General features: G+C 49.8%; 1 protein-coding gene across 4 annotated transcripts in view; it reads left to right on the top strand.

Moving 5' to 3' along the window:
• Positions 1 to 19,327, top strand: part of GTF3C1 (general transcription factor IIIC subunit 1) — an 86,575-nt gene that overhangs the window by 29,276 nt on the left and 37,972 nt on the right. For 3 of the 4 annotated variants that reach the window (XR_013411608.1, XM_077985647.1, XM_001101688.5), the window contains exons 7-12: positions 6,947 to 7,099; positions 9,586 to 9,701; positions 11,094 to 11,403; positions 12,132 to 12,349; positions 15,272 to 15,408; positions 16,874 to 17,027. Coding sequence is in view for 3 of the 4 variants with exons in the window: in XM_077985647.1 (XP_077841773.1) it covers positions 6,947 to 7,099; positions 9,586 to 9,701; positions 11,094 to 11,403; positions 12,132 to 12,349; positions 15,272 to 15,408; positions 16,874 to 17,027 (1,088 nt within the window). In the remaining variant the exon portion in view is untranslated. The remainder of the gene's footprint in view (positions 1 to 6,946; positions 7,100 to 9,585; positions 9,702 to 11,093; positions 11,404 to 12,131; positions 12,350 to 15,271; positions 15,409 to 16,873; positions 17,028 to 19,327) is intronic. The other variant, XM_028840741.2, reaches the window with a different exon arrangement.

Raw genomic sequence — 19,327 nt, 5'->3', positions numbered from 1 at the left:
CCAGCTTGTTCTAGGCATGCTGTTAGAATTACCCTCATTTTACCCATGAAGAACTTGAGGCTCAGAGACGTAAGGAGCTTCCCCATGGCTGAGCCAGAATTCAAACCCAGGCATGTGAAGCCTGAGCACATTGTCCTTCCTGTGCTGCCCGCCAGCCTCTCTCTCACACACACAACCTTTTGCAGGGACAGGAAACCTGTCTCTCTCATCTGTTTGTGTTCTGGGCCCAGCACAGAATAAATGCTTGTGGAGTCAAATCGAGTTAAAGGCCCCAAGCACTGTCTGATATTTTCAGCCCAGGTGACTGGGTATGCCACTTGATCCTCCAAAGCTGTGCATTTCCAAGGTTGAACGATCAGAGTTGTAAAAGCAGTAGCAAACATTTACAGAGCACTACCTCCACGCCAGGCGCTGTCCTAAGGTTTCTATGAGGAAGATGCTATTATTATCCCTATTTTATAGATGAGGAAACAGGCCTAGAGGCCGTATTACATAGCCAAGTTATACAACCAGCAAAGGCTGCCAGAGGCAGGGTAACACCAGATTGACTCCGGAGCCCATAATTTAACCTGTACCACCATTGCCCTGGGGTGTGTGCTGCAGCACCCCCACCTCTGTTATTCAGTGTTCCCTGAATTCTGTGCTTTCAGCCTGTGGCCAGGCGTGTGTGTGTGTGTGTGTGTGTGTGTGTGTGTGTGTGTGTGTGTGTGTTGGGCGGGGGTGGCGGGGAGGTAACACACTGAATTTACAGGACATCTGCCTGCCTTACCAGTAGGACTTTCCCATTGCTTGTGATCCTTAAAGAGGAAAGCTGCCGTGGGGTTCGTTTGTTCCCATCTTGCTTTTGTTCTTTCTTGGGTTGATCACAGTTGAGAGTGTCATTTTACTAGGAGGCCAGATGGATTTTTCACTGGGAACGGGAGAAACACAGACTGTTGGTTCCACCTCACAGCTACTCTGGTTTTTCCTTTGCAATGAATCGTGCTCTCTGATGGAAATTTGAAATTCTAGCCTAGCCAGGTGGCCTAGTGTGGAAGGCATCGGTTAGATCACATGACCACTCTGAGTGTCAATTTTCTTTCTCTTAAAATGGCAATAATAACTTGCAGAAGCCACGTGGTTAGTAAGTAAAATCGCTTCCGAAAACACTAAACACAATGGCTGGCTCATACTAGGTGCTCCTTAAGGAGTTACTCCTTCTCTTTTTCTCGTCTGGGTCTTCAGAATGTCAGAATGAAGTCCATCTTGGATCCTGGACACAAAAGATCTATGTGATTCCTTTGTGTTGGACTGCTAATATTAGCATGCCATGTCTTTAAAATGCCTGAAACTCCTCGTGCCTGTGAGCGGGTGCTGGTTTTATCTTACTGCCTTTCGTTCCTGGGAAGAAAGCCCTGTGTCCAGGGACCAGGGGTTGCCATTAGCAAGTCCCCAGTTCCTCCCAGGGGAATTGCTGGTCACTGAGGTGGTAGCTTAAATGGGGCAGTACGCCCCAGTCACCCTGGATGACGTGCGCTTACTCGGGTCTTGCTCTGCCCCTGTGGCTTTTGGCTTTAGCTGACTTGTAGTCTGGAACAGGTACCTTCAAAAAGGCAAGTAGGAGCCAGAGGGATTTTAATAATAGAAACTGAAATTCTAAAGCTGGTAAAACTCTAGAACTGTGGGAAAGGCACACAGGGCTGGTGGAACTCCTTCCGGATGGTCCCTTGGAATCACAAGGCACACACTACACTGTTCCATCGTTTACCTGCCTGATCTCTTAACAGTTCTCCCCACAAGGCTAAACACTGTCATCAGCCCTAATTTTCAGGCAAGACACTTGAGGCTGAGGGAGGTCAGCCACCTTGTCCAGGCCCACCTGACACAGCAGCAGGGCTCACAGCCAGCTCTGTGGCAGAGAGTCTGGCTTCCCCACCACAGTGCTGGGCTGCCTCTCCAGCACAAGGTTTCCAAAGGAAAGATGTGCACCAGGCTCGACTCGGTGGCTCATGCCTGTAACCCTCTACTTTGGGAGGCCAGGGTAAGAATGTCACTTGAGGCCAGAAGTTCTAGACCAGCCTAGGTGACAAAGCAAGATCCCATCTCTACAACAAATAAAAAAAAAAAATGATCCGAGCGTGGTGTTGTATGCCTGTAGTCCCAGCTACTCGGAGGTGAGGTGGGAGGACCGTGTGAGCCCTGGAGTTCGAGGCTGCAGTGATTGTGCGGCTACACTCCAGCCTGGGCAACAAAGTGAGACTCTGTCTCAAAAGAAAAAAAAAGATGTCACGGCATGGGGAAAGGAAAATGTTTCTGTGATTGGTGTGTTGTGAAAGAGCAAAGCCAGACACAGCTTGGTTACATAAAACAGGGCCTACTTGCTGGGCAGATACAGAAGAGAGTCAGCGCAGTTGGGATTCACAGCAGAGAAATCAGCTATGCCCTGTGGGGCAGGCAGAGCCACAGATCCCATGGCCAAAACATTCGGAGAGTCACTCCAGGCCTTCTGGAAGCACAGCCACCTCACGCTGGGCCCAGCCTCAGCACCTGCTCCGAGTCGTCGGTGCTTTGTGGGTCCTGGGGCTGATGATGCCTATCGTGGTTGCACAGAACAGCTCATAGTCCTCCCGCATCGCCCTCAGCCCCCGTGGCCAACAGCTGAGCCTCATGCTCAGAACCAGAGCAGGGGGGCGCCTTCCCGCGATCTCCAGGAGGCAAGCCATCATGACCAGAGGGCAGCTTTGGGGCTTATCCCACAATAAGAGGGGGCCCGCCACCCTGAATGCCACTGATGTTTGTCATGCCTCAGCACTGTGCTTGCTAGGTGCTGGTGGTACTATTCAGAGTAACTCCCCTACTGGCCGAGTGCATCCACTGCAGGCTGGCAGCCTGGGCTGACTGACATCCTAGCTCTGCCACTCCATAGCGCCATCACTTTGAGCAAGTGCCTTAGCTTCCGCATCTGTGAAATGGAGCTTACAGGGACCTGCCTCCCTTGGGGTTGTGGGATTTTATGGGTTAATTCATGTACCGCCCTTGGCATGGTGCCTAGCTCCCAGCAAGTGCTGGGTGGTCATGTTGAGGGATTGCTCCATGCCAGCCTCTGTACAGATGTTGTCTCAGCCATGCTAACATTAACCCCGTGACACAGAGAACACTGTCATCCCATTTTGCAGGTCGGAAAACAAAGAGTCATACTTGGTAATTTCCCCAAAGTCACAGACATGGGGAGCTGTGGAACTTGAGATGGAAACACTTCTCTGCCTGGCCCTGGAGCCCAAGTTCATCCACACCTTCCCTCCAAACGTTTATTCAGGAGGTAGTTGTGCCATTTGTTGGAGGAGGGGCATGGGATGGATGTCGGTTGCTCCACTAGTAGAGAGGTGAGGACGGTGAACTAACTTGGTGGGGAGAAGAAGGGTTTTTTTTGTTTTTTTGTTTTGTTTTGTTTTGTTTGAAACAGGGTCTCACTCTATTGCCCAGGCTGGAGTGCAGTGGTGTGATCATAGCTCACTACAACCTCAAACTTCTGGGCCGAAGCGATCCTCCTGCTTCAGCCTCCCGAGTAGCTGGGACTACAGATGCACACCTCCAAAGCCTAGCTGATTTTTTTGTATTTGTTAGGGAAATGAAGTCTTGCTCTCTTGCCCAGGGTGGTCTCAAACTCCTGAGCTCAGGTGATCTGCCCTCCTCGGCCTCCCAAAGTGCTGGGATTACAGGCATGAGCCACTGCGCCCGGCCAAGATCAGAAGCTTTGAAGGCTGTGAGGCTTTTTCTCTTTTTTGCCTACTGAGGTCACGCGTTTACTAGTACCGTTTCTTGCCTTCCACCGTGTTTATTTTGAGGGCTGTCCTGTGGGTCTTTTCCTAGCTAATTAGCCTCTTAAGGAAGTTTAAAAGGAGAAGAAATAGCGCTGGGCCACTGGCTGAGGACGCCTTGGGTCTGACTCCCCTAAGTGCTGTGTTGTGCTGCTGCTCAGGCAGAAGCCAGCGTACCTGACCCCGGGTCACTCAGCTATTCCCAGTCTCAGGGACGTTTTGAATCGGGGCGTCTAAACCAAAGGTTTAGAGCCTGGATTCTGGAGCCAGATTGCCTGGTAAATGCCAGCTTCTCACTGGCAAAGGGACATTTGTTTGTGTGAATTCCTCAGCTCCTTAGTGTTCTCATGTGGGACTGGAATGATCACCCTTACCTCCTCTGGCCATGGTGAGGGTCAGTTCATAGGGCACACAGGGAGCCTAGGACAGCATCCAGGATGTAGTACTGGATAAATGGTTGTAGTGTTATTAGGAGCAATAGGTTGCTCGTGTGAGCAGCATGGTGGGGTGGGGGTTGGGAGGGGGTTAACTAGCGGACAGTCTAGGGGGGAATGGCGTGGTGGTCTTGTCTTCCTTTGTGCTGAGTGTGTTGGCCACCAGCTGCTAGAGGTGCTACTTGTAGAAAGGGAGCCTGGCAGGGGACCCTGTCCCAGTGCCCGAGGCTTTAGATAGTTCTTACTCATGTCCACAGTCCCGAGAGTCCCCTTGTCCCCATATTTCCCCTCCTGATTGCTTAAGCCTCCCATTCTGAAAGAGAGGGATTGCAGGAGAGGGCAGGGCAGGGGACTGGAGCACAGGGCAGAGCCAAGAGGGACGGCAGGAGGCCCGGCGGGGACTTGGCAGGAGCCGAGGCTTCAGGCCTGCGCTGAGGCCTTAGGTTGCCTCTAATGAAAAGCCGTGCCCTGGGGAACTTTCTGTTGCTGTGAGGAGTGGAGGGGTCAGCAGCAGGTTGGTGCCTAGGGACCACTTCTGCTGGCCGCTTGCCCTAGGCTGGCTCCCCCTAGAGTGTCTCCTGAGGTCTGTTGAGTTCCAGGCATCTCCTGAGTTCCAGGCCCTAAGATGCTTATTTGTGAACTTCACCTGCAAGCCACATGCTGTGCCCCCAGAAGAACCTCCTGCTCGAGTAGAGGTGGCTGGTCCTGACTTTCCTTGGACCTCAGTCTTGTGTGCTGTCGGGGGTGGCATTTCACACTCGCGGGCAGGGTCCTGTACTAGAGGGCTGGGCTCCAGGGCCAGAGTCAGTGCCCACTCCTTGCTGTAGCACCCAGGATTCTGTGCATCCACATGCTGATGAAAATTGGTGGAGAAGCTGTCCCTATTATTCTTAGGACTACTGTAACAAATTACACCAACCTAGTGACTTCAAACCACACAGATAGATTACTATCTGAAATGACTTTCACTAGGGTAAAATCAAGATGTTTGCAGGGCAGTGTTCCTTCTGGAGGCTTTAGAAGAGAATTCATTCCCTGGCCTTTTTTAGTTTCTAGGAGGCATCTGCATTCCCTGGGTTGTGGTCCCTTTCTCTGTTTTCAAACCCAGCAGTGTAGCATCTTCCAGTCTCTCACTCTGATCCTACTGCCTCTCTCTTTTAACGACTTTTTGTTGTTGTTTAGTGTTTTGTTTTGAGACAGGGTCTCTGTCACCTGGGCTGGAGTGCTGTGGTGTGAGCTGGGCTCACTGCAACCTCGACCTCCCAGGCTCAAGTAGTCCTCTCACTTCAGCCTCCTGAGTAGCTGGGACTACAGGCACATGTTACCACACCTGGCCAATTTAAAAAAATTTTTATAGAGTTGTGTCTTGCTATGTTGCCAAGGCTGGTGTTGAACTCCTGGGCTCAAGTGATCCTCCCTGCTTTGGCCTCCCAAAGTGCTGAAATTACAGATGTGAGCCACCATGCCCAGCCTAAGGAATCTGTGGTATTACATTGGGCCCACCCAGATAATCCAGGATAATCTTATCTCAAAATGCTTAACTTCACCCTGACAACAATGACCCCCAAAAATCCACGACGCCTTAATTTAATCACTTCTGCAGAGTCCCTTTGTCAATGGAAGGCAACATGTTCACAGGTTCCGGGGATGAAGATGTGAACATCTTTGCAGGGCAGTTTTCCCACTCCGGGTTATCGTGTATCACAGGATATCTTGGTGTTCATGTTGGAGACCAGTGACCTTAACTGAGTCACTTTTCCCGTCACTTACAAGCTGTTGGGAGCTTGGACAAGTTATTCAACCCCTCTGTTCCCTAGCGTCTTCATCCAAGGGTTGTTGGGACCGAATGAGTTAGCACATGTCAAGTGTCAAGAAGTCCCCATTTTTCCTTGTATCTTTTCTAGTTCTTACCTACATGTACACTTATCTTTCTCTTGTTATAGCCGTAGGCACAAGTGTGTTATTTTTTTCCCATGTTTTACTTTTGTAGGTTGCAGTATAGGTGCAGTGCGATGATTTGAAGGCAGACACTAGTCCACAGAAAGTGAGGTGGCTGGTAGGTATGCCACCCTCCACCCCCGTTGCTGATTTTTTTGTAGTACTCATAAGATTGCTCTGATGCTATAAAGAGTACTATAGTGAACCTATTAGTACTGATAGCCTTGTCCTCCTTTTGAGTTGTTTTCTTGGAATAAACGTTTACACTTGGAATCATTGTAAAATCCCCTCGAAATGCTCTAGAAGGGTTATACAGCTCATTTACACTGCTGCCACACCTTATTGGCAGTGAGTATTAGCTTAAAAGGAAAAAGATATTTTTTATCCTTTTGGCAAATACCGCTTGCGTGCCTGCTGAGTGTGGGCCGTGTCCTGGGTGCTGGGAAGAGACAGGCACGTCTCCTGTTGTCATGGAGCTGGTCTCCAGCAGGAGAGGGCGACTGTTGATTTAACAGAACTAATAGCACCTCGTTATTCCTTCCATTTGCATTGCTTTCTTCCCTCATTCTTCTAAAAACAAAAAGCAGCTTTATGGAATACATTGTCAGGTCTTGTGGTCCTGACCACATTTTTAAACCTCCGGACATGGTGATGTGTATGACCTTTGTGGGGATCTCTGTCTCTGCCGACATGTGCTGTGATATTTCAGAACCCCTCACCTCCCCCAGGCAGCGCTGCTTTCACTCATTGCTGGAAAACCCGTGCTTGTGTTGCCAGGGACTGATGTCATGGTTCGGTGCCTCAAGCTGCTGAAGGAATTTAAACGGAATGACCATGATGATGACGAGGACGAGGAGGTCATCTCCAAGACAGTGCCTCCCGTGGACATCGTGTTCGAGCGGGATATGCTCACGCAGACCTATGACCTGAGTAAGTCTTGTTCCCACACCAGCTTGGATGTGGTTCCCGAGAATCTGAGTCAAGAAGTGCTTTGCCCACATGTGGAGAGAGGACTCTGCTATAGAGAATGTAATACAATGGGAAGCGCCTTGGTTCCCCAGAAGGGTTCAGGCTTTGAGATCAGATTGGAGTTTGAATCCTTGCTCTGCCACTTAGCCATATGACTTTAATGAGGTCTCTGAGCCCCAGTTTCCTCATCTGTAAAAGCAGGCATTTTAAAGTTCTCCAGAGACACAGAATCAGTAGGAAAAATATATGTAGATGTATGAAAGGAGCTTATTAAGGTAATTGGCTCGTGCAGTTATGAATGCTGAGAAGTCCCACTAGCTCATCTGTGAGCTGGAGGCCCAGGGAAGCATCAGAACTAGGGAAGCCGCGGGGGCATGCCCCAGTTACCTAAGGCTGGAGAGCCTGGAGTTCTGATGGCCAAGAGCGGCAGCAGAGGGGGCTGCAGCTCCAGAAGAGAGAGAGGGCAAGTTCGCCTTCCTCTGGCTTCTTGTTCTGTCTGGGCCCCTGGCTAATGGAATGGTGCCCGCCCACATGGAGGGCAGATCTGTCCCACGTAGTCCACTGAGTTACACACCAGTCTCCTTCAGAAACACCGTCACAGGCACACCCAGAGATAAAACCTGACCAGTGATCTGGGTATCCCTTAATCCAGTCCCATTGACAACTAAGGTTAACCATCACATGTCGAGAGCATCAACACTAGCACATTATGAGGATAAATGAATCAAAATAAAAGAGCTGCTATAGGGTCTGGTGCATAGAAAGCACTGAAAAAAGAAAGCTATTACTATTATTATTCAAAGGTTCAAGAGCTATCTGTTGTTTTCTAAGATTGGTCTGGTGTTACCACAGGCCAGGAATCTATGATAAATGGGCAAAGAAAACATTCTCTCCAATTCCTAACCCTTCCCCCAGGTCCCCTAACTTTTGTGTAGGACAGCAGTGACCTAGTGTCATAGGTGGTGTGGCCTCAGGTCCCTGCAGGGAGGACAGAGCAGAAGGTGAAGCGGCTACAGGGGATCTGACTTGAGCTGTGGGGTTGGCCCAGCCTTTTTGGAGGGCTGTTTGGTAGCTCCCTTCACATCTCTCAGAATGGGTTCCTCACAGCACAACTGGGGAAACGCTGCCCTTAACCCTTTCTTTTTTCTCTTTCTTTCTTTTTTCTCTTTTTTGAGATGGAGTTTCACTCTTGTTGTCCAGGCTGGAGTGCAATGGCGCCATCTCAGTTCACTGCAACCTCCGCCTCCCAAGTTCAAGTGATTCTCCTGCCTCAGCTTCCCAAGTAGCTGGGATCACAGGCCATGTGCCACCATACCCGGCTGATTTTTTTTTTTTTTTTTTTTTTTGAGACAGAGTCTCACTCTGTTGCCCACGCTGGAGTGCAGTGGCACGATCTCGGCTTCCTGCAAACTCCGCCTCCCAGGTTCACGCCATTCTCCTGCCTCATCCTCCCGAGTAGCTGGGACTACAGGCACCCGCCACCACGTCCAGCTAATTTTTTTGTATTTTTAGTAGAGACGGGGTTTCACCGTGTTAGCCAGATGATCTTGATCTCCTGATCTCGTGATCCGCCCGTCTTGGCCTCCCAAAGTGCTGGAATTGCAGGCGTGAGCCACCGCACCCGGCCAAAAGGAAGATACTTCTGAAAAGTCAAAGAGCTTTGCCACCACGTCTACCTTGCGGCTCGTGTGCTTTACTGCTGGGACTACCTGCCTACCTCCCAGTTCCTAAGCCAGCTCCTTCCTGGAGTTCTTAGTTCCAGCTTAGTAGGATGCATTTAAAGGGCCTCTGAGCGGCAGATATACTCACAATCCTGACATACACCAGCTTATGACAGCCCAGGAGTGGACAGGCTACACACAGCAACAGTGGGGCCCAGTGGTCTGCGAGTCATTTACTCCAGAGTTGAGGAATACCATTTCCTTTCAAAGTCCCCGCTTGCACGACTCTTACGGGACCGTGCAGTAGTCAGGGTCCACAATGCCTCTGTGTCTATCAAGAAACACTGGGAAATGAAGAATACACATTAAAAAAAGTTCTGAATTAAAAATTATTTTGATGCTTCTTAAAGAGGTCAGTTTCATTGATCTGAAACAGTTCATTCATGCGAAAGGGCTAATTTCTTGCCATTGGGTAAAGCCTATTGGGTTCCTGCATTTTCGTATTTCAGCTGTTGATCACCTGACATTTAGTATTTTAACATGGTGTCGTGAGATAGTAAGCATTCAAACATTAGCTGTTAGCGTTACTAGCCTAGCATAGTATGTTACTCAGAGGCTTGGGAGGGAAGCACACTTGGGAGGATAAGGGAGAGAAATGGCGTATGTTTTGTTCTGTCTGTTAATTTCACAGCATTGAAATGTCTGCTGAAAAAGTGGGCTGGAAACTGACTTGTGCAGAACAGCTCCTTTGCAGCCGTTTGGGTTCATGTGTATTGTTTCTCACAGTTGAGCGCAGAGGCACGAAAGGAATTTCCCAAGCTGAAATCCGAGTGGCTATGAATGTGGGAAAACTAGAAGCAAGAATGCTGTGCCGACTCCTTCAAAGATTCAAAGTTGTCAAGGTAACATCATGAGCCTTCCCCCAACACTCCTTGTCTTTGGAGGTACATGCGGTATATTCGCTAAGGAGCATCTCAGTCAGAAGATTCGATGGCCTGACATGTGTGTCAAGGAGGCAGTTGGCCTCCCCGGGGCTGAGTGCAGTCCATAGCCATGTTATGTCTCTCCCTCACTGTGGTTCCTGTTTGTCTTCACTTTTTAAGAATTGAATGACTTGTCAGCTTTGAAAAGTCAGAAAGTAGCCGGGCATGGTGGCCTACACCTGTAATCCCAACACTTTGGGAGGCTGAGGCAGGTGGATCACCTGAGGTCAGGAGTTCGAGACCAGCCTGGCCAACATGGTGAAACCCTGTCTGTACTAAAAGTACAAAAAATTAGCCAGGCGTGGTAGTGCATGCCTGTAATCCCAGCTACTCGGGAGGCTGAGGCAGGGGAATTACTTGAACCCAGGAGGCAGAGGTTGCAGTGAGCCAAGTTGGCACCATTGCACTCCAACCTGGGCAACAAAAGTAAAACTCCATCTCAAAAAGAAAGAAAAGTCAGAAGGTGATGTGGCCACCCCAGGAGCCTACTCCCATGTGGGGACAGTCAGCTGGGGCTGGCCACTCTGTTCACCTGCTTCAGACAAAGCAGTGCTCTCCAGGGTTCCACCATCCCCACCTGGCCCTCCTTCTCATGCATGTTACTTGCCAGGTGCCTGGGGACATCGAGTTGGCCAGCTATGCCCGTCTGGCACTCTTCTTTTGTAATTCAGACCTGTGGTCTCAGCCCCTGACATGCCACTCTCGTCTTGCTCACGATCTGGTCATCTGGCTGGAAGGCAGTATTATAGTTGGGTGAATGACTGCAGCACACTTAGCCCCATCCTGGCCTGTGGTGGTACCTAGATGTTACTCTTCTCCTGTCAAAGGCCCTGGGAAGAGCCCCTTGCCCCTTTCTGGAAGTTAAAATGGGTGTGGATCACTGATGCCCAGTCCACCAATCCTCATGGCAGTGGCTAAGTGCAGCTCGAGTTCTCCAGTCTAACTTTTCAGTCTGTATCACAAACACTTGCTGCTTACTGACCGTTTTGTGTGGGCCACGTCCTGTCCCAGGCACTGGGGCTATATGGAAGGTTAAGTCAGGGCCCTGCCCCTGAGAAGCTCATAGCCTCATAGAGCAAACACACATTCAGGGTTGTACTTCAGAAAAGGATCCCTGTGGAAGCAAGACCTGGGGGATTACAGAGAGGAAGAGCCTGGAGGAAGCATCAGTGTTGCCCAACCCAGGGCCCAGGCAGTAAGACAGGAGACACAGAAGAAAGACAATGAGGAAATAGACGCCACAGACCACCTGAACCCCTGTGGGTATGATGCCCTCTTTGCAGTGTGATAAACACATCTTATTCCCTCTAGGGATTCATGGAAGACGAAGGTCGGCAGCGAACCACCAAGTACATTTCCTGCGTGTTTGCAGAGGAGAGCGACCTAAGCCGGCAGTACCAAAGAGAGAAGGCCCGCAGTGAGCTCTTAACCACCGTGAGCCTGGCATCTATGCAGGAGGAGTCGCTTCTGCCTGAAGGCGAGGACACCTTCCTCTCTGAGTCGGACAGTGAGGAGGAGAGGAGCAGCAGCAAGCGGAGACGCAGAGGGTCCCAGAAGGACACAAGAGCCTCTGCGAACCTCCGGGCTAAGACCCAGCCTCATCACTCCACCCCAACCAAGGGTAGGGAGCGCGTGGGGCGGGCGGGGGCTGCGTGCTCTGCACTACTGGGCACCTGCAAGAAACACCCCTTCAGTTCAGCAAACGCCTGCAGTTGCCCTTGGAACCATCCTAATGAGAGGCCCGATGCTGTCACTTGTACCACATCATCATGGGTTTGGAGGAGAGGGTCCTGTGGTATCTCCTGGCTGCTTGCAAATCATTTCTTCATGGCCGATGTTTTGTTTGCTTGTTTTTACTATTAAAGGATGGAATTTCATAAGCTTCCTCTGCCCCCTCCCCTCCAACAGTCTAAGACTCCTCCAAGTTTTTAGTTTAGTTATAGAAAACTTTTTTTAAATGCATAGTGAGTGGTGCTGATGACCCGTTTGCAAATCTGGTACCCAGCTCTGAGCCCCCTGGGTACATTGTTAAATGTCCAGCTTAGGAGGGACTCCTACTGGCAATTCATAGGTAGAGGCCAGGATGCTGTTTAACATCCTGCAATACACAGGACAGCCCCTGACACAGAGAATTAACTGACCCAGACGTCAGCACTGGCTAGGTGGAGAAGCCCTGCTGTAGATGAGAGTCCAGAAGGAGGAGCCCAAGCTACTGCTGGTCTAATTCCCTCACCTTTCAACTGACTCTCAGCAGAATCCTCTGGCCCGTGTGGGTCTGGTCTGACTGCCAAGCAGGAATGCCCTCCTGGCCTCCCCCTTGATTTGTTCTACCTCTTTCCTCCACCACAGGTGGGTGGAAAGTTGTAAACCTACACCCAATGAAAAAGCAGCCACCCTCCTTCCCAGGAGCCGCTGAAGAGAGAGCCTGCCAGAGCCTTGCCAGCAGGGACAACCTCTTGGATACCAGCAGCATCTCAGAACCCAGTGTGTCCTTTGTCTCCCACTGTGCGGACAGTAACAGTGGTGACATAGCTGTGATCGAGGAGGTCCGGATGGAAAACCCAAAGGTCAGTGCATGCAGAGGGAGGGAGTTGTCTCCGAGAAGGAGCCTGTGGCCTCATGGTTTCTGTGCTTAGGAATCACATGATCGCAGTGGAGTCATCCACAGCGAGAGTGCTGCGTGCCGAGGCCTGCCTGTGCTTCCCGCCGAGGCCTGCCTGTGCTTCCCGGGCAGTAGCGCGGGGCTCATTTACACACCACCTTCATGCAGCCTGGGCCCTACGCAGAGATTGTCTGCATGGTTATCCACCCAGTGGCTTATTAATTTCCAACAACTTATTCTTTTCAGTTAGATTTGTTTTAGAGGGAAACCTATATGCCTAATTTAGATCAATGGTTCTTACCCAGTTTTACCCCTTTTCTGTTCATTGGATGCCACAACTCTCTATGGAGTCAGGATTGGCATTTACCCCAGGGGACATTTGGCGATATCTGGAGACAGTTCTCAGTGCCACACTTAGGGAGAGGCTGCTACTGTCATCCAATAGGGAGAGGTTAGAATGCTGTTAAACATCCTACAATACACAGGACAGAGCTTCACAGCAGAGAATTTCCTGGCCCAAATGTCAGCACTGGCAACGTGGAGAAACTCTGCTTTAGATAAATGGCCAATATCATTTGTCATAAAAAAGAAAGTAATCATAGAATAGATACAATAAAATCAAAACTATTAGTACATTCCAGCCAGTTACTGTTATATATCAAGGAGTTAAAGACACAGTGAAGTCAAACCAGTACTTTCATGAATATAATTGGAAGGATTAAAAGACAGTTGATAAGGAATGCCTTTCCCATTATGTGATTCAGTTCACCTAATGCCATGTCAATACTGGACACATAACAGTACTTCAGACACTGCCAGTGCCACCCCCTATATTTTGGAAACACTGAGTAGAGAATGAGGCACCTAGCATGGAGTAGTAGATGCATGATCTGGGGTGGCTTTTGATGGTGTTGCTGCTGTTTATGTATGTTTTTTAATTAATTAATTTTTTTGAGACAGAGTCTTGCTGTGGTGCCCAGGATGGAGTGCAGTGGTATGAGCTCGGCTCACGGCAGCCTCCGCCTCCTGAGCTCGAGTGATCTTCCTGCTTCAGCCTCCTGAGTAGCTGGGACTGCAGATTTTCTCTTCTGCAGGCACGTGCCACTGCACCTGGCTAATTTTTGTATTTTTTTTTTGTAGAGATGAGGTTTCATCATGTTGCCTAGGCTGGTCTCAAACTCCTGGGCTCAAGTGATCCTCCCAACTCAGCCTCCCAAAGTGCTGGGATTCCAGGTGTGAGCCACTGCGCCTGGCCACTGCTGTTTCATTCAGCCCTGTAAGGTCAATGTCAGCTTTGGTCTGTGAGAGGAAAGCGAGGCCCCTAGGGATAGAGTAACTTGCCTGCGCAGTCCCTACCCTATGCCACTTCTCCCTTTTTGGAATGGTGGCCTGTACTTTGGAAGTATTTCTATGGCAGAGGTGATGGGGCGTGGGGTTGATTTTTTTCTAGACCCTTTCAGGCTTTTTCTGTTCATTGGATGCCACAACTCTCTATGGAGTGAGGATTGGCATTCTTTCTAACCAGGGAGGCCGGGCCTGCCAGCAGTGGAACCCAGCAGGTCCCCTAGAGTCCTGCCTGCCTTCCTCCCCCTGCCATCCCCTTTGTACCTCTGTGCACTTCCACCAGGTCTTAAAATCCCTGACTTGTTTCCTAGCTCAGCTCTTCCTCTCACTCATGGAAGTCCATTCCCAGAGTAATGGCAGCACCGTGGTCCTCCCCACATCCTTGCTGAAAAGAATGGCACCCACTGCTTGCCTGGAGGCTCTTGGCAGAGCACGTTCCCTTTGCTGTCCAGCAGCCCCATGGAAAGTGGCTAGATTTACTCACATGATTTTCCCCCAAACTTTTCACCCTGAAACACAAGGGTGAACAAAGGACTTTCTGCCCCTCTTGGGACCCTTCTTGAATCTTTGATTCTTTCCCCCTTCAACAAAGAACTGTGTCTTGCCTGGAGCTCCCACAGTGGACAGGGAAGTGGGCTGGGGCCTGGCTGTTCAGATGCCATCACCGAGTGACCTCCTTGGGCACTTTCTCATTTCCTGAAATTGCTACTCCAAGCTGGGAGGTGACAAGCAGAACATGCCCTGGGGCTACCATAAGGCGTTGACTTGGATCCAGTGATTCACAAGATGTGTATGAGAGTTAGGATTTCTTTTCCATATAGGGTTCACATTTGGGCTTTCACATTTTGATCCAATGTTGGGTGAAACAGTTCATCTTAAGCTCATTAAGAGAGAAAGACATTACAAGATAAGTAGATGATTTAGTGAGGATAGAAGAGGAAGCACAGATCCACTCATCCTAATTTTCCTAGAGGAACCCTATTCTGAACTCAAAAGCCATCTTCTGCCTCATGTCACTTTTTGTCCAGAGACTGCCCTGGCTTCTTCCATCTGGAGTCAGAGGCCCCATCCTGGCACGTTCACTCCCCATGAAACCCTGGAAATTAGCCACACAGCCCTGGTTTCCTCTTCTGTACCATGGGAACTATGATGATAAAAGTGTTAAGAGTTTTTGATGAAAAAAACCCAACAATACCTGGCATGTAATTGTCAGTATGTCAGTTTCTTCCATTCCACTGTGGGAGAACCAAAGGGGAATTGAGGGAACACTTCAGGAGCTGCTGGAGTAGATGCCTCTGATTTCTGTCCTGAAACCAGCTGATCTTCATAAACTGGCCCAGGGTCCTCTGCTGGCCGATGTCTTTTTCAAAGCATTGAGGTGGTAGAGTAGTGGGATCCTGTGTAGAACAGGCTTCTCGGCTTCCCTTCTTGAAAGATAGGAGTAGAAGTTCCTTGAAGAGGGCCAGTGCACCCACAAGAGTGGCGTGTGGCCCCCAAACCTTGCCAAGCCCATTTCATCTTGTGCTTTTGGTCTCTGTTCTAGGAGAGTACCAGTTCCCTGAAGACTGGGAGGCACAGCTCAGGCCAAGACAAACCACACGAAACTTACCGACTGCTGAAACGCAGGAATCTGATCATAGAAGCTGTCACCAATCTTCGCTTAATCGAGAGTTTATTCACGTAAGGAGCTGTCTGTCTTCTTGCACTAACAGTAATCCTTCTACCAGTTAGTCATCACAAGCCATGGACACCACTGAGCGGCCTTCAAATCTGTGTCCCACTGTGTAGATTCTCGTCTCGTTCCTTTACAGTAGGAAGGATTTAGAGTTTACTCTTATTCAAAAGGAGCAGATACTGAGGAATTATCAGCACACTAGTCAGAGAGAGAATGGCTGAGCAGGAAGCAGAAGTCATAGGGAAAGTGCGTTTGTCTTTTCCTTACCTGGAAGATGGTTGCTCTAGAAGGGCTATGGAGACACTTAAGCGGATAGTAGCATTACTTCCAGACTTTTAGTTCTCCATGGTGCATTTTGTGCAAATAGAATCTTCTAGAGGAGAAAAAACAAGAGACACAAGTAGAGCTTCTGTGTTTGGGATGGAGTAGAGGCTCTGAACTCTGATGTGGTTCTTGTAACCTCCTGTCACCACCACCTCCTGGGTGGCATTTTCAGGGCTTCTGAGGCACCCAATGTGAGAGCCACTTGGTGAGGAGGAGCCTTACCTTCCATCAGGGACATGGCTTCTTCCTCATACTCCGTCTCTAACGAGGGCTGAATGGGAGGGGGTAGGGACCATCTGCACACACTGTCACCTTGTTCTCCTCCTCTGAGTCATGAGAGGTTTAGCTAGGTGTTCCTAATGTCCCTTCTGGCCCTGCATTCTATTTTTTATTCTTTTTCTTTTTTTTTTTCTTTTGAGATGGTGTCTTGCTCTGATGCCCAGGCTGGAGTGCGTGATGCAATCTCAGCTTACTGTAACCTCTGCATCCTGGGTTCAAGCGATTCTCCTGCCTCAGTCTCCTGAGTAGCTGGGATTACAGGCACCCACCTGGCTAATTTTTGTATTTTTAGTAAAGACAGGGTTTCACCATGTTGGCTAGACTGGTCTCAAACACCTGGCCTCAAGTGATCCGCCCGTCTGGGCCTCCCAAAGTGCTGGTATTACAGGCGTGACCACCACGCCCGCTGGCCCTGCGTTCTGTGATCAGTGATCTAGAAAGATCACCATCGTGATTCAGTAAGACCTAGAGGTAGTCAAAACGCACTTCAGATCTTACGGGCTAGTAATAAACCGAAGCAGCCCTTATCTGGATGTTAAATTAGCATTCGACTTGGTGAGGACAGGTTTCTATCATGGTGCACAGTTTCCCTGCCATCATGATCTCAAATTGTAGTCTCTTAAGCTGCTGGTGAAAGACTCAGCTGTGGAGCTGCTGTCTTTGGTGGCTCGTCCTTATCTGATACGTTTGCCACAGAGGGAAACAATCACTAACGTCTCAAGAAGTCAGTCTTTCCAGGGTGGGGAAACCCTCTTTGATCTTTCCCTGTTTCTGTTGGTACCATGAGGCATGTCTCTGTTGCCTGAGTTGAGGAAGGCCTTCCACGTTGAGATTGGGAATGTTACCTGCTTATTTTGTGATTCCCAGGATTCAGAAGATGATCATGGATCAGGAGAAGCAGGAAGGTGTGTCCACCAAGTGCTGCAAGAAGTCCATCGTCCGCTTGGTGCGGAACCTGTCTGAGGAAGGTCTCTTGCGATTGTATCGGACCACCGTCATTCAAGATGGCATCAAGAAGAAGGTAACCAGGGCCTCCCCTGATGTCCAGAGCCAGCCTAGTGCTGTTGCAAGTTTTTGTCTAGCTTCTCTTGTCATTGCTGTATCCTGGTAGTTGCTTTATTACCAGTGACTGGGAATTTCCCATTACGCCTCCTGATTTGGGGAATACAGGTTAGCTGGAACCAGAAAAGAGCAAAAATTTGCTAGGATTGTAAAGCATGTCAACTCCAGGCAGCAGCTGTGCAGGCATCCAGCCCCGCAGCCATCCTTGAAGAAGCAGAAGGCAGGCAGAGGCATATTGAAGTTCAGTCATTGTGGGACAAATGAAATAACATTTAGAAGGTGGGAAATTTAGACTAAGCAGCAAGAACGCTTTCCTCAGAGAGCTGAGGAAATATCCCAGAGGAAGCAATGGCATTGAGTCAGTGAGGATGCGCTGCCGGGTTATCCGATGGGAGCAGTACATCTCTTCCGCCTCAACATGTCTATTTCTGTAAAATTTAAAGTTTAGGGGGATGCATTCCCATAGCAACTGTAGCTCAGCAGCTTCATGGACATTCTAAGGCACACGTTTTTCACAGTCAGGGTAATTTGTGATGGTACAGCCAGGCACCAGGGCCAAAGGGAATGGTTGTGTGGGGACAGTCGCTCATAATTTCCTGACCTTTTCTTCTGACTGCATTTTAAATCTCTGCCTTAAGAAAGCTCTGCTTTGATATTTTGTTTTCTTAATAAGCTAGCAAGGTCATTTTTGCTTTTCTACTTTTATTTTTTGAGAAATTTGAAAACTGCAGAGCAGTACAAAAAATGACTTAAGAAACAACAGTGTCTATCCTTCCCACATTGACAGCTCTTCTCAGTTTTTATATCTACTGTAAGTCTTTTTAAAATAAAACAATAATGTTCCCTGGCCCCTGCTCCCTGCTTCCCCACCAGCCTGCCACTTGAGCCCTGAGCAGTGGCAGTGGGTTCCTGCGCTGCCCTCTCTCAGTGAAGGCCGAGAAAAACTAGCCCAGTAGCAGCAGTGTCTTCGATTTCTGTTCATCTTCAAAGAGTGCAGTCGCTGAAGACAGGAATCCCCCGACCCTCTCACCCTCCAGTCTAGGGTTAGGGAGAGGCAGGCAGGCATAGGCATCAGCTATGTCTCCAGGCAGTGCTGGAGGGAGTGGGCGAGGGACGGGGGCAGCGGGTAAGCATGGGGGGGCCACATAACCTCAAAAATGAAAGTGCCCAGGCCTCTTGCCACAAGGTCCCACTATAGTAGCTGGAAAGGGCTTCCGTCGTGTGCATGTGACTCTAGTACCAGCGTAGGTTTCCAGGCAAGACTTTCTCTGGCACCCAGAGCATGTGCTGCTGGCAGCTTTTGATCTGCTGGGGCCATGTGGACTGGAGCTGGTGTGCCTGTGTCAGTCTTTTGCCTTTGCTCCTGTGTTCTCCCCCGCCCATGGGGCCTCTGGGAAGTTTGCTGGGCCGTTTGGCTGTGGAAAGTGGGGCAATGTGAGTGCTGTATATTTCTCCCTTGCCTTTGACTTCTCTGAAATGTTGCCTCACTGCATCTCATTTGAGCTTCACAAAACCACAAAGCTGGTGGTTGGGGATGGGGGTGGGGTGGTCCTTATTTCACAAATGAGGATCAGGAGAAAATGAGCCAAGAGTGGCGTTCGGGAGCCCTCGTCTAGGCATTGTTGCCTGCCCCGTTTCCAGATCTATCTGAGCCCGTGTTCAGCATGAAGCTGCTGGCCAGAGTGGATACTCAGACAGCCTGACCTTGCTGTCCCCTGCCTCAGCAGAGACAGGCAAGAAGCATGGCTCCCTGGGGTCCTGGCCATCCTCACCTGCCACAGCATGACTGGTGCGCTCACACACACCGTGCTCCACTCCCCGACTCCCTGCTGAGCGTTCAAGTTACTTCCCTTCCACACAGTCTGTTTTTCATCTTGTGTATCTCTCATGAAATGATAACCACCTTAACTGTTCAGCTTCAGTAGCTCGGAAAAGGTAAAACAACAAAAGCAGCTCTAATTCTCTGCCGGTTTGTTTGGACGTGCGCCTGGCAGGAGTCCCATGATGGCACTCTCAGCAAGGGTAGATTAATGAAAGCCGCTTACCTTTTCCAGATGGAAGCCCTCAGGACTCACGAGCAACTGGGAAATTCTCAGATAGTGGGAAGGGGGTACAGAGCAGCCCGCCAGGTAGCAACAGAAACCAGTGGGCTGTGACAGCCCAGTGAGGGATTTGCAGGGGGACGGCTCTGTGTCCTGGCCCGATTCCTCAGTAGGGCTGAGCAGCCCCGGCACCCATGGCAGAGCCTGATTGCTTGGT

Source organism: Macaca mulatta, chromosome 20 (assembly GCF_049350105.2).
Source record: "Macaca mulatta isolate MMU2019108-1 chromosome 20, T2T-MMU8v2.0, whole genome shotgun sequence".
NCBI classification, from domain to species: Eukaryota; Metazoa; Chordata; class Mammalia; order Primates; family Cercopithecidae; genus Macaca; species Macaca mulatta.
The sequence above is the reverse complement of the archived record's forward strand: the minus strand, read 5'-3'. Positions and strand labels throughout refer to the sequence as shown.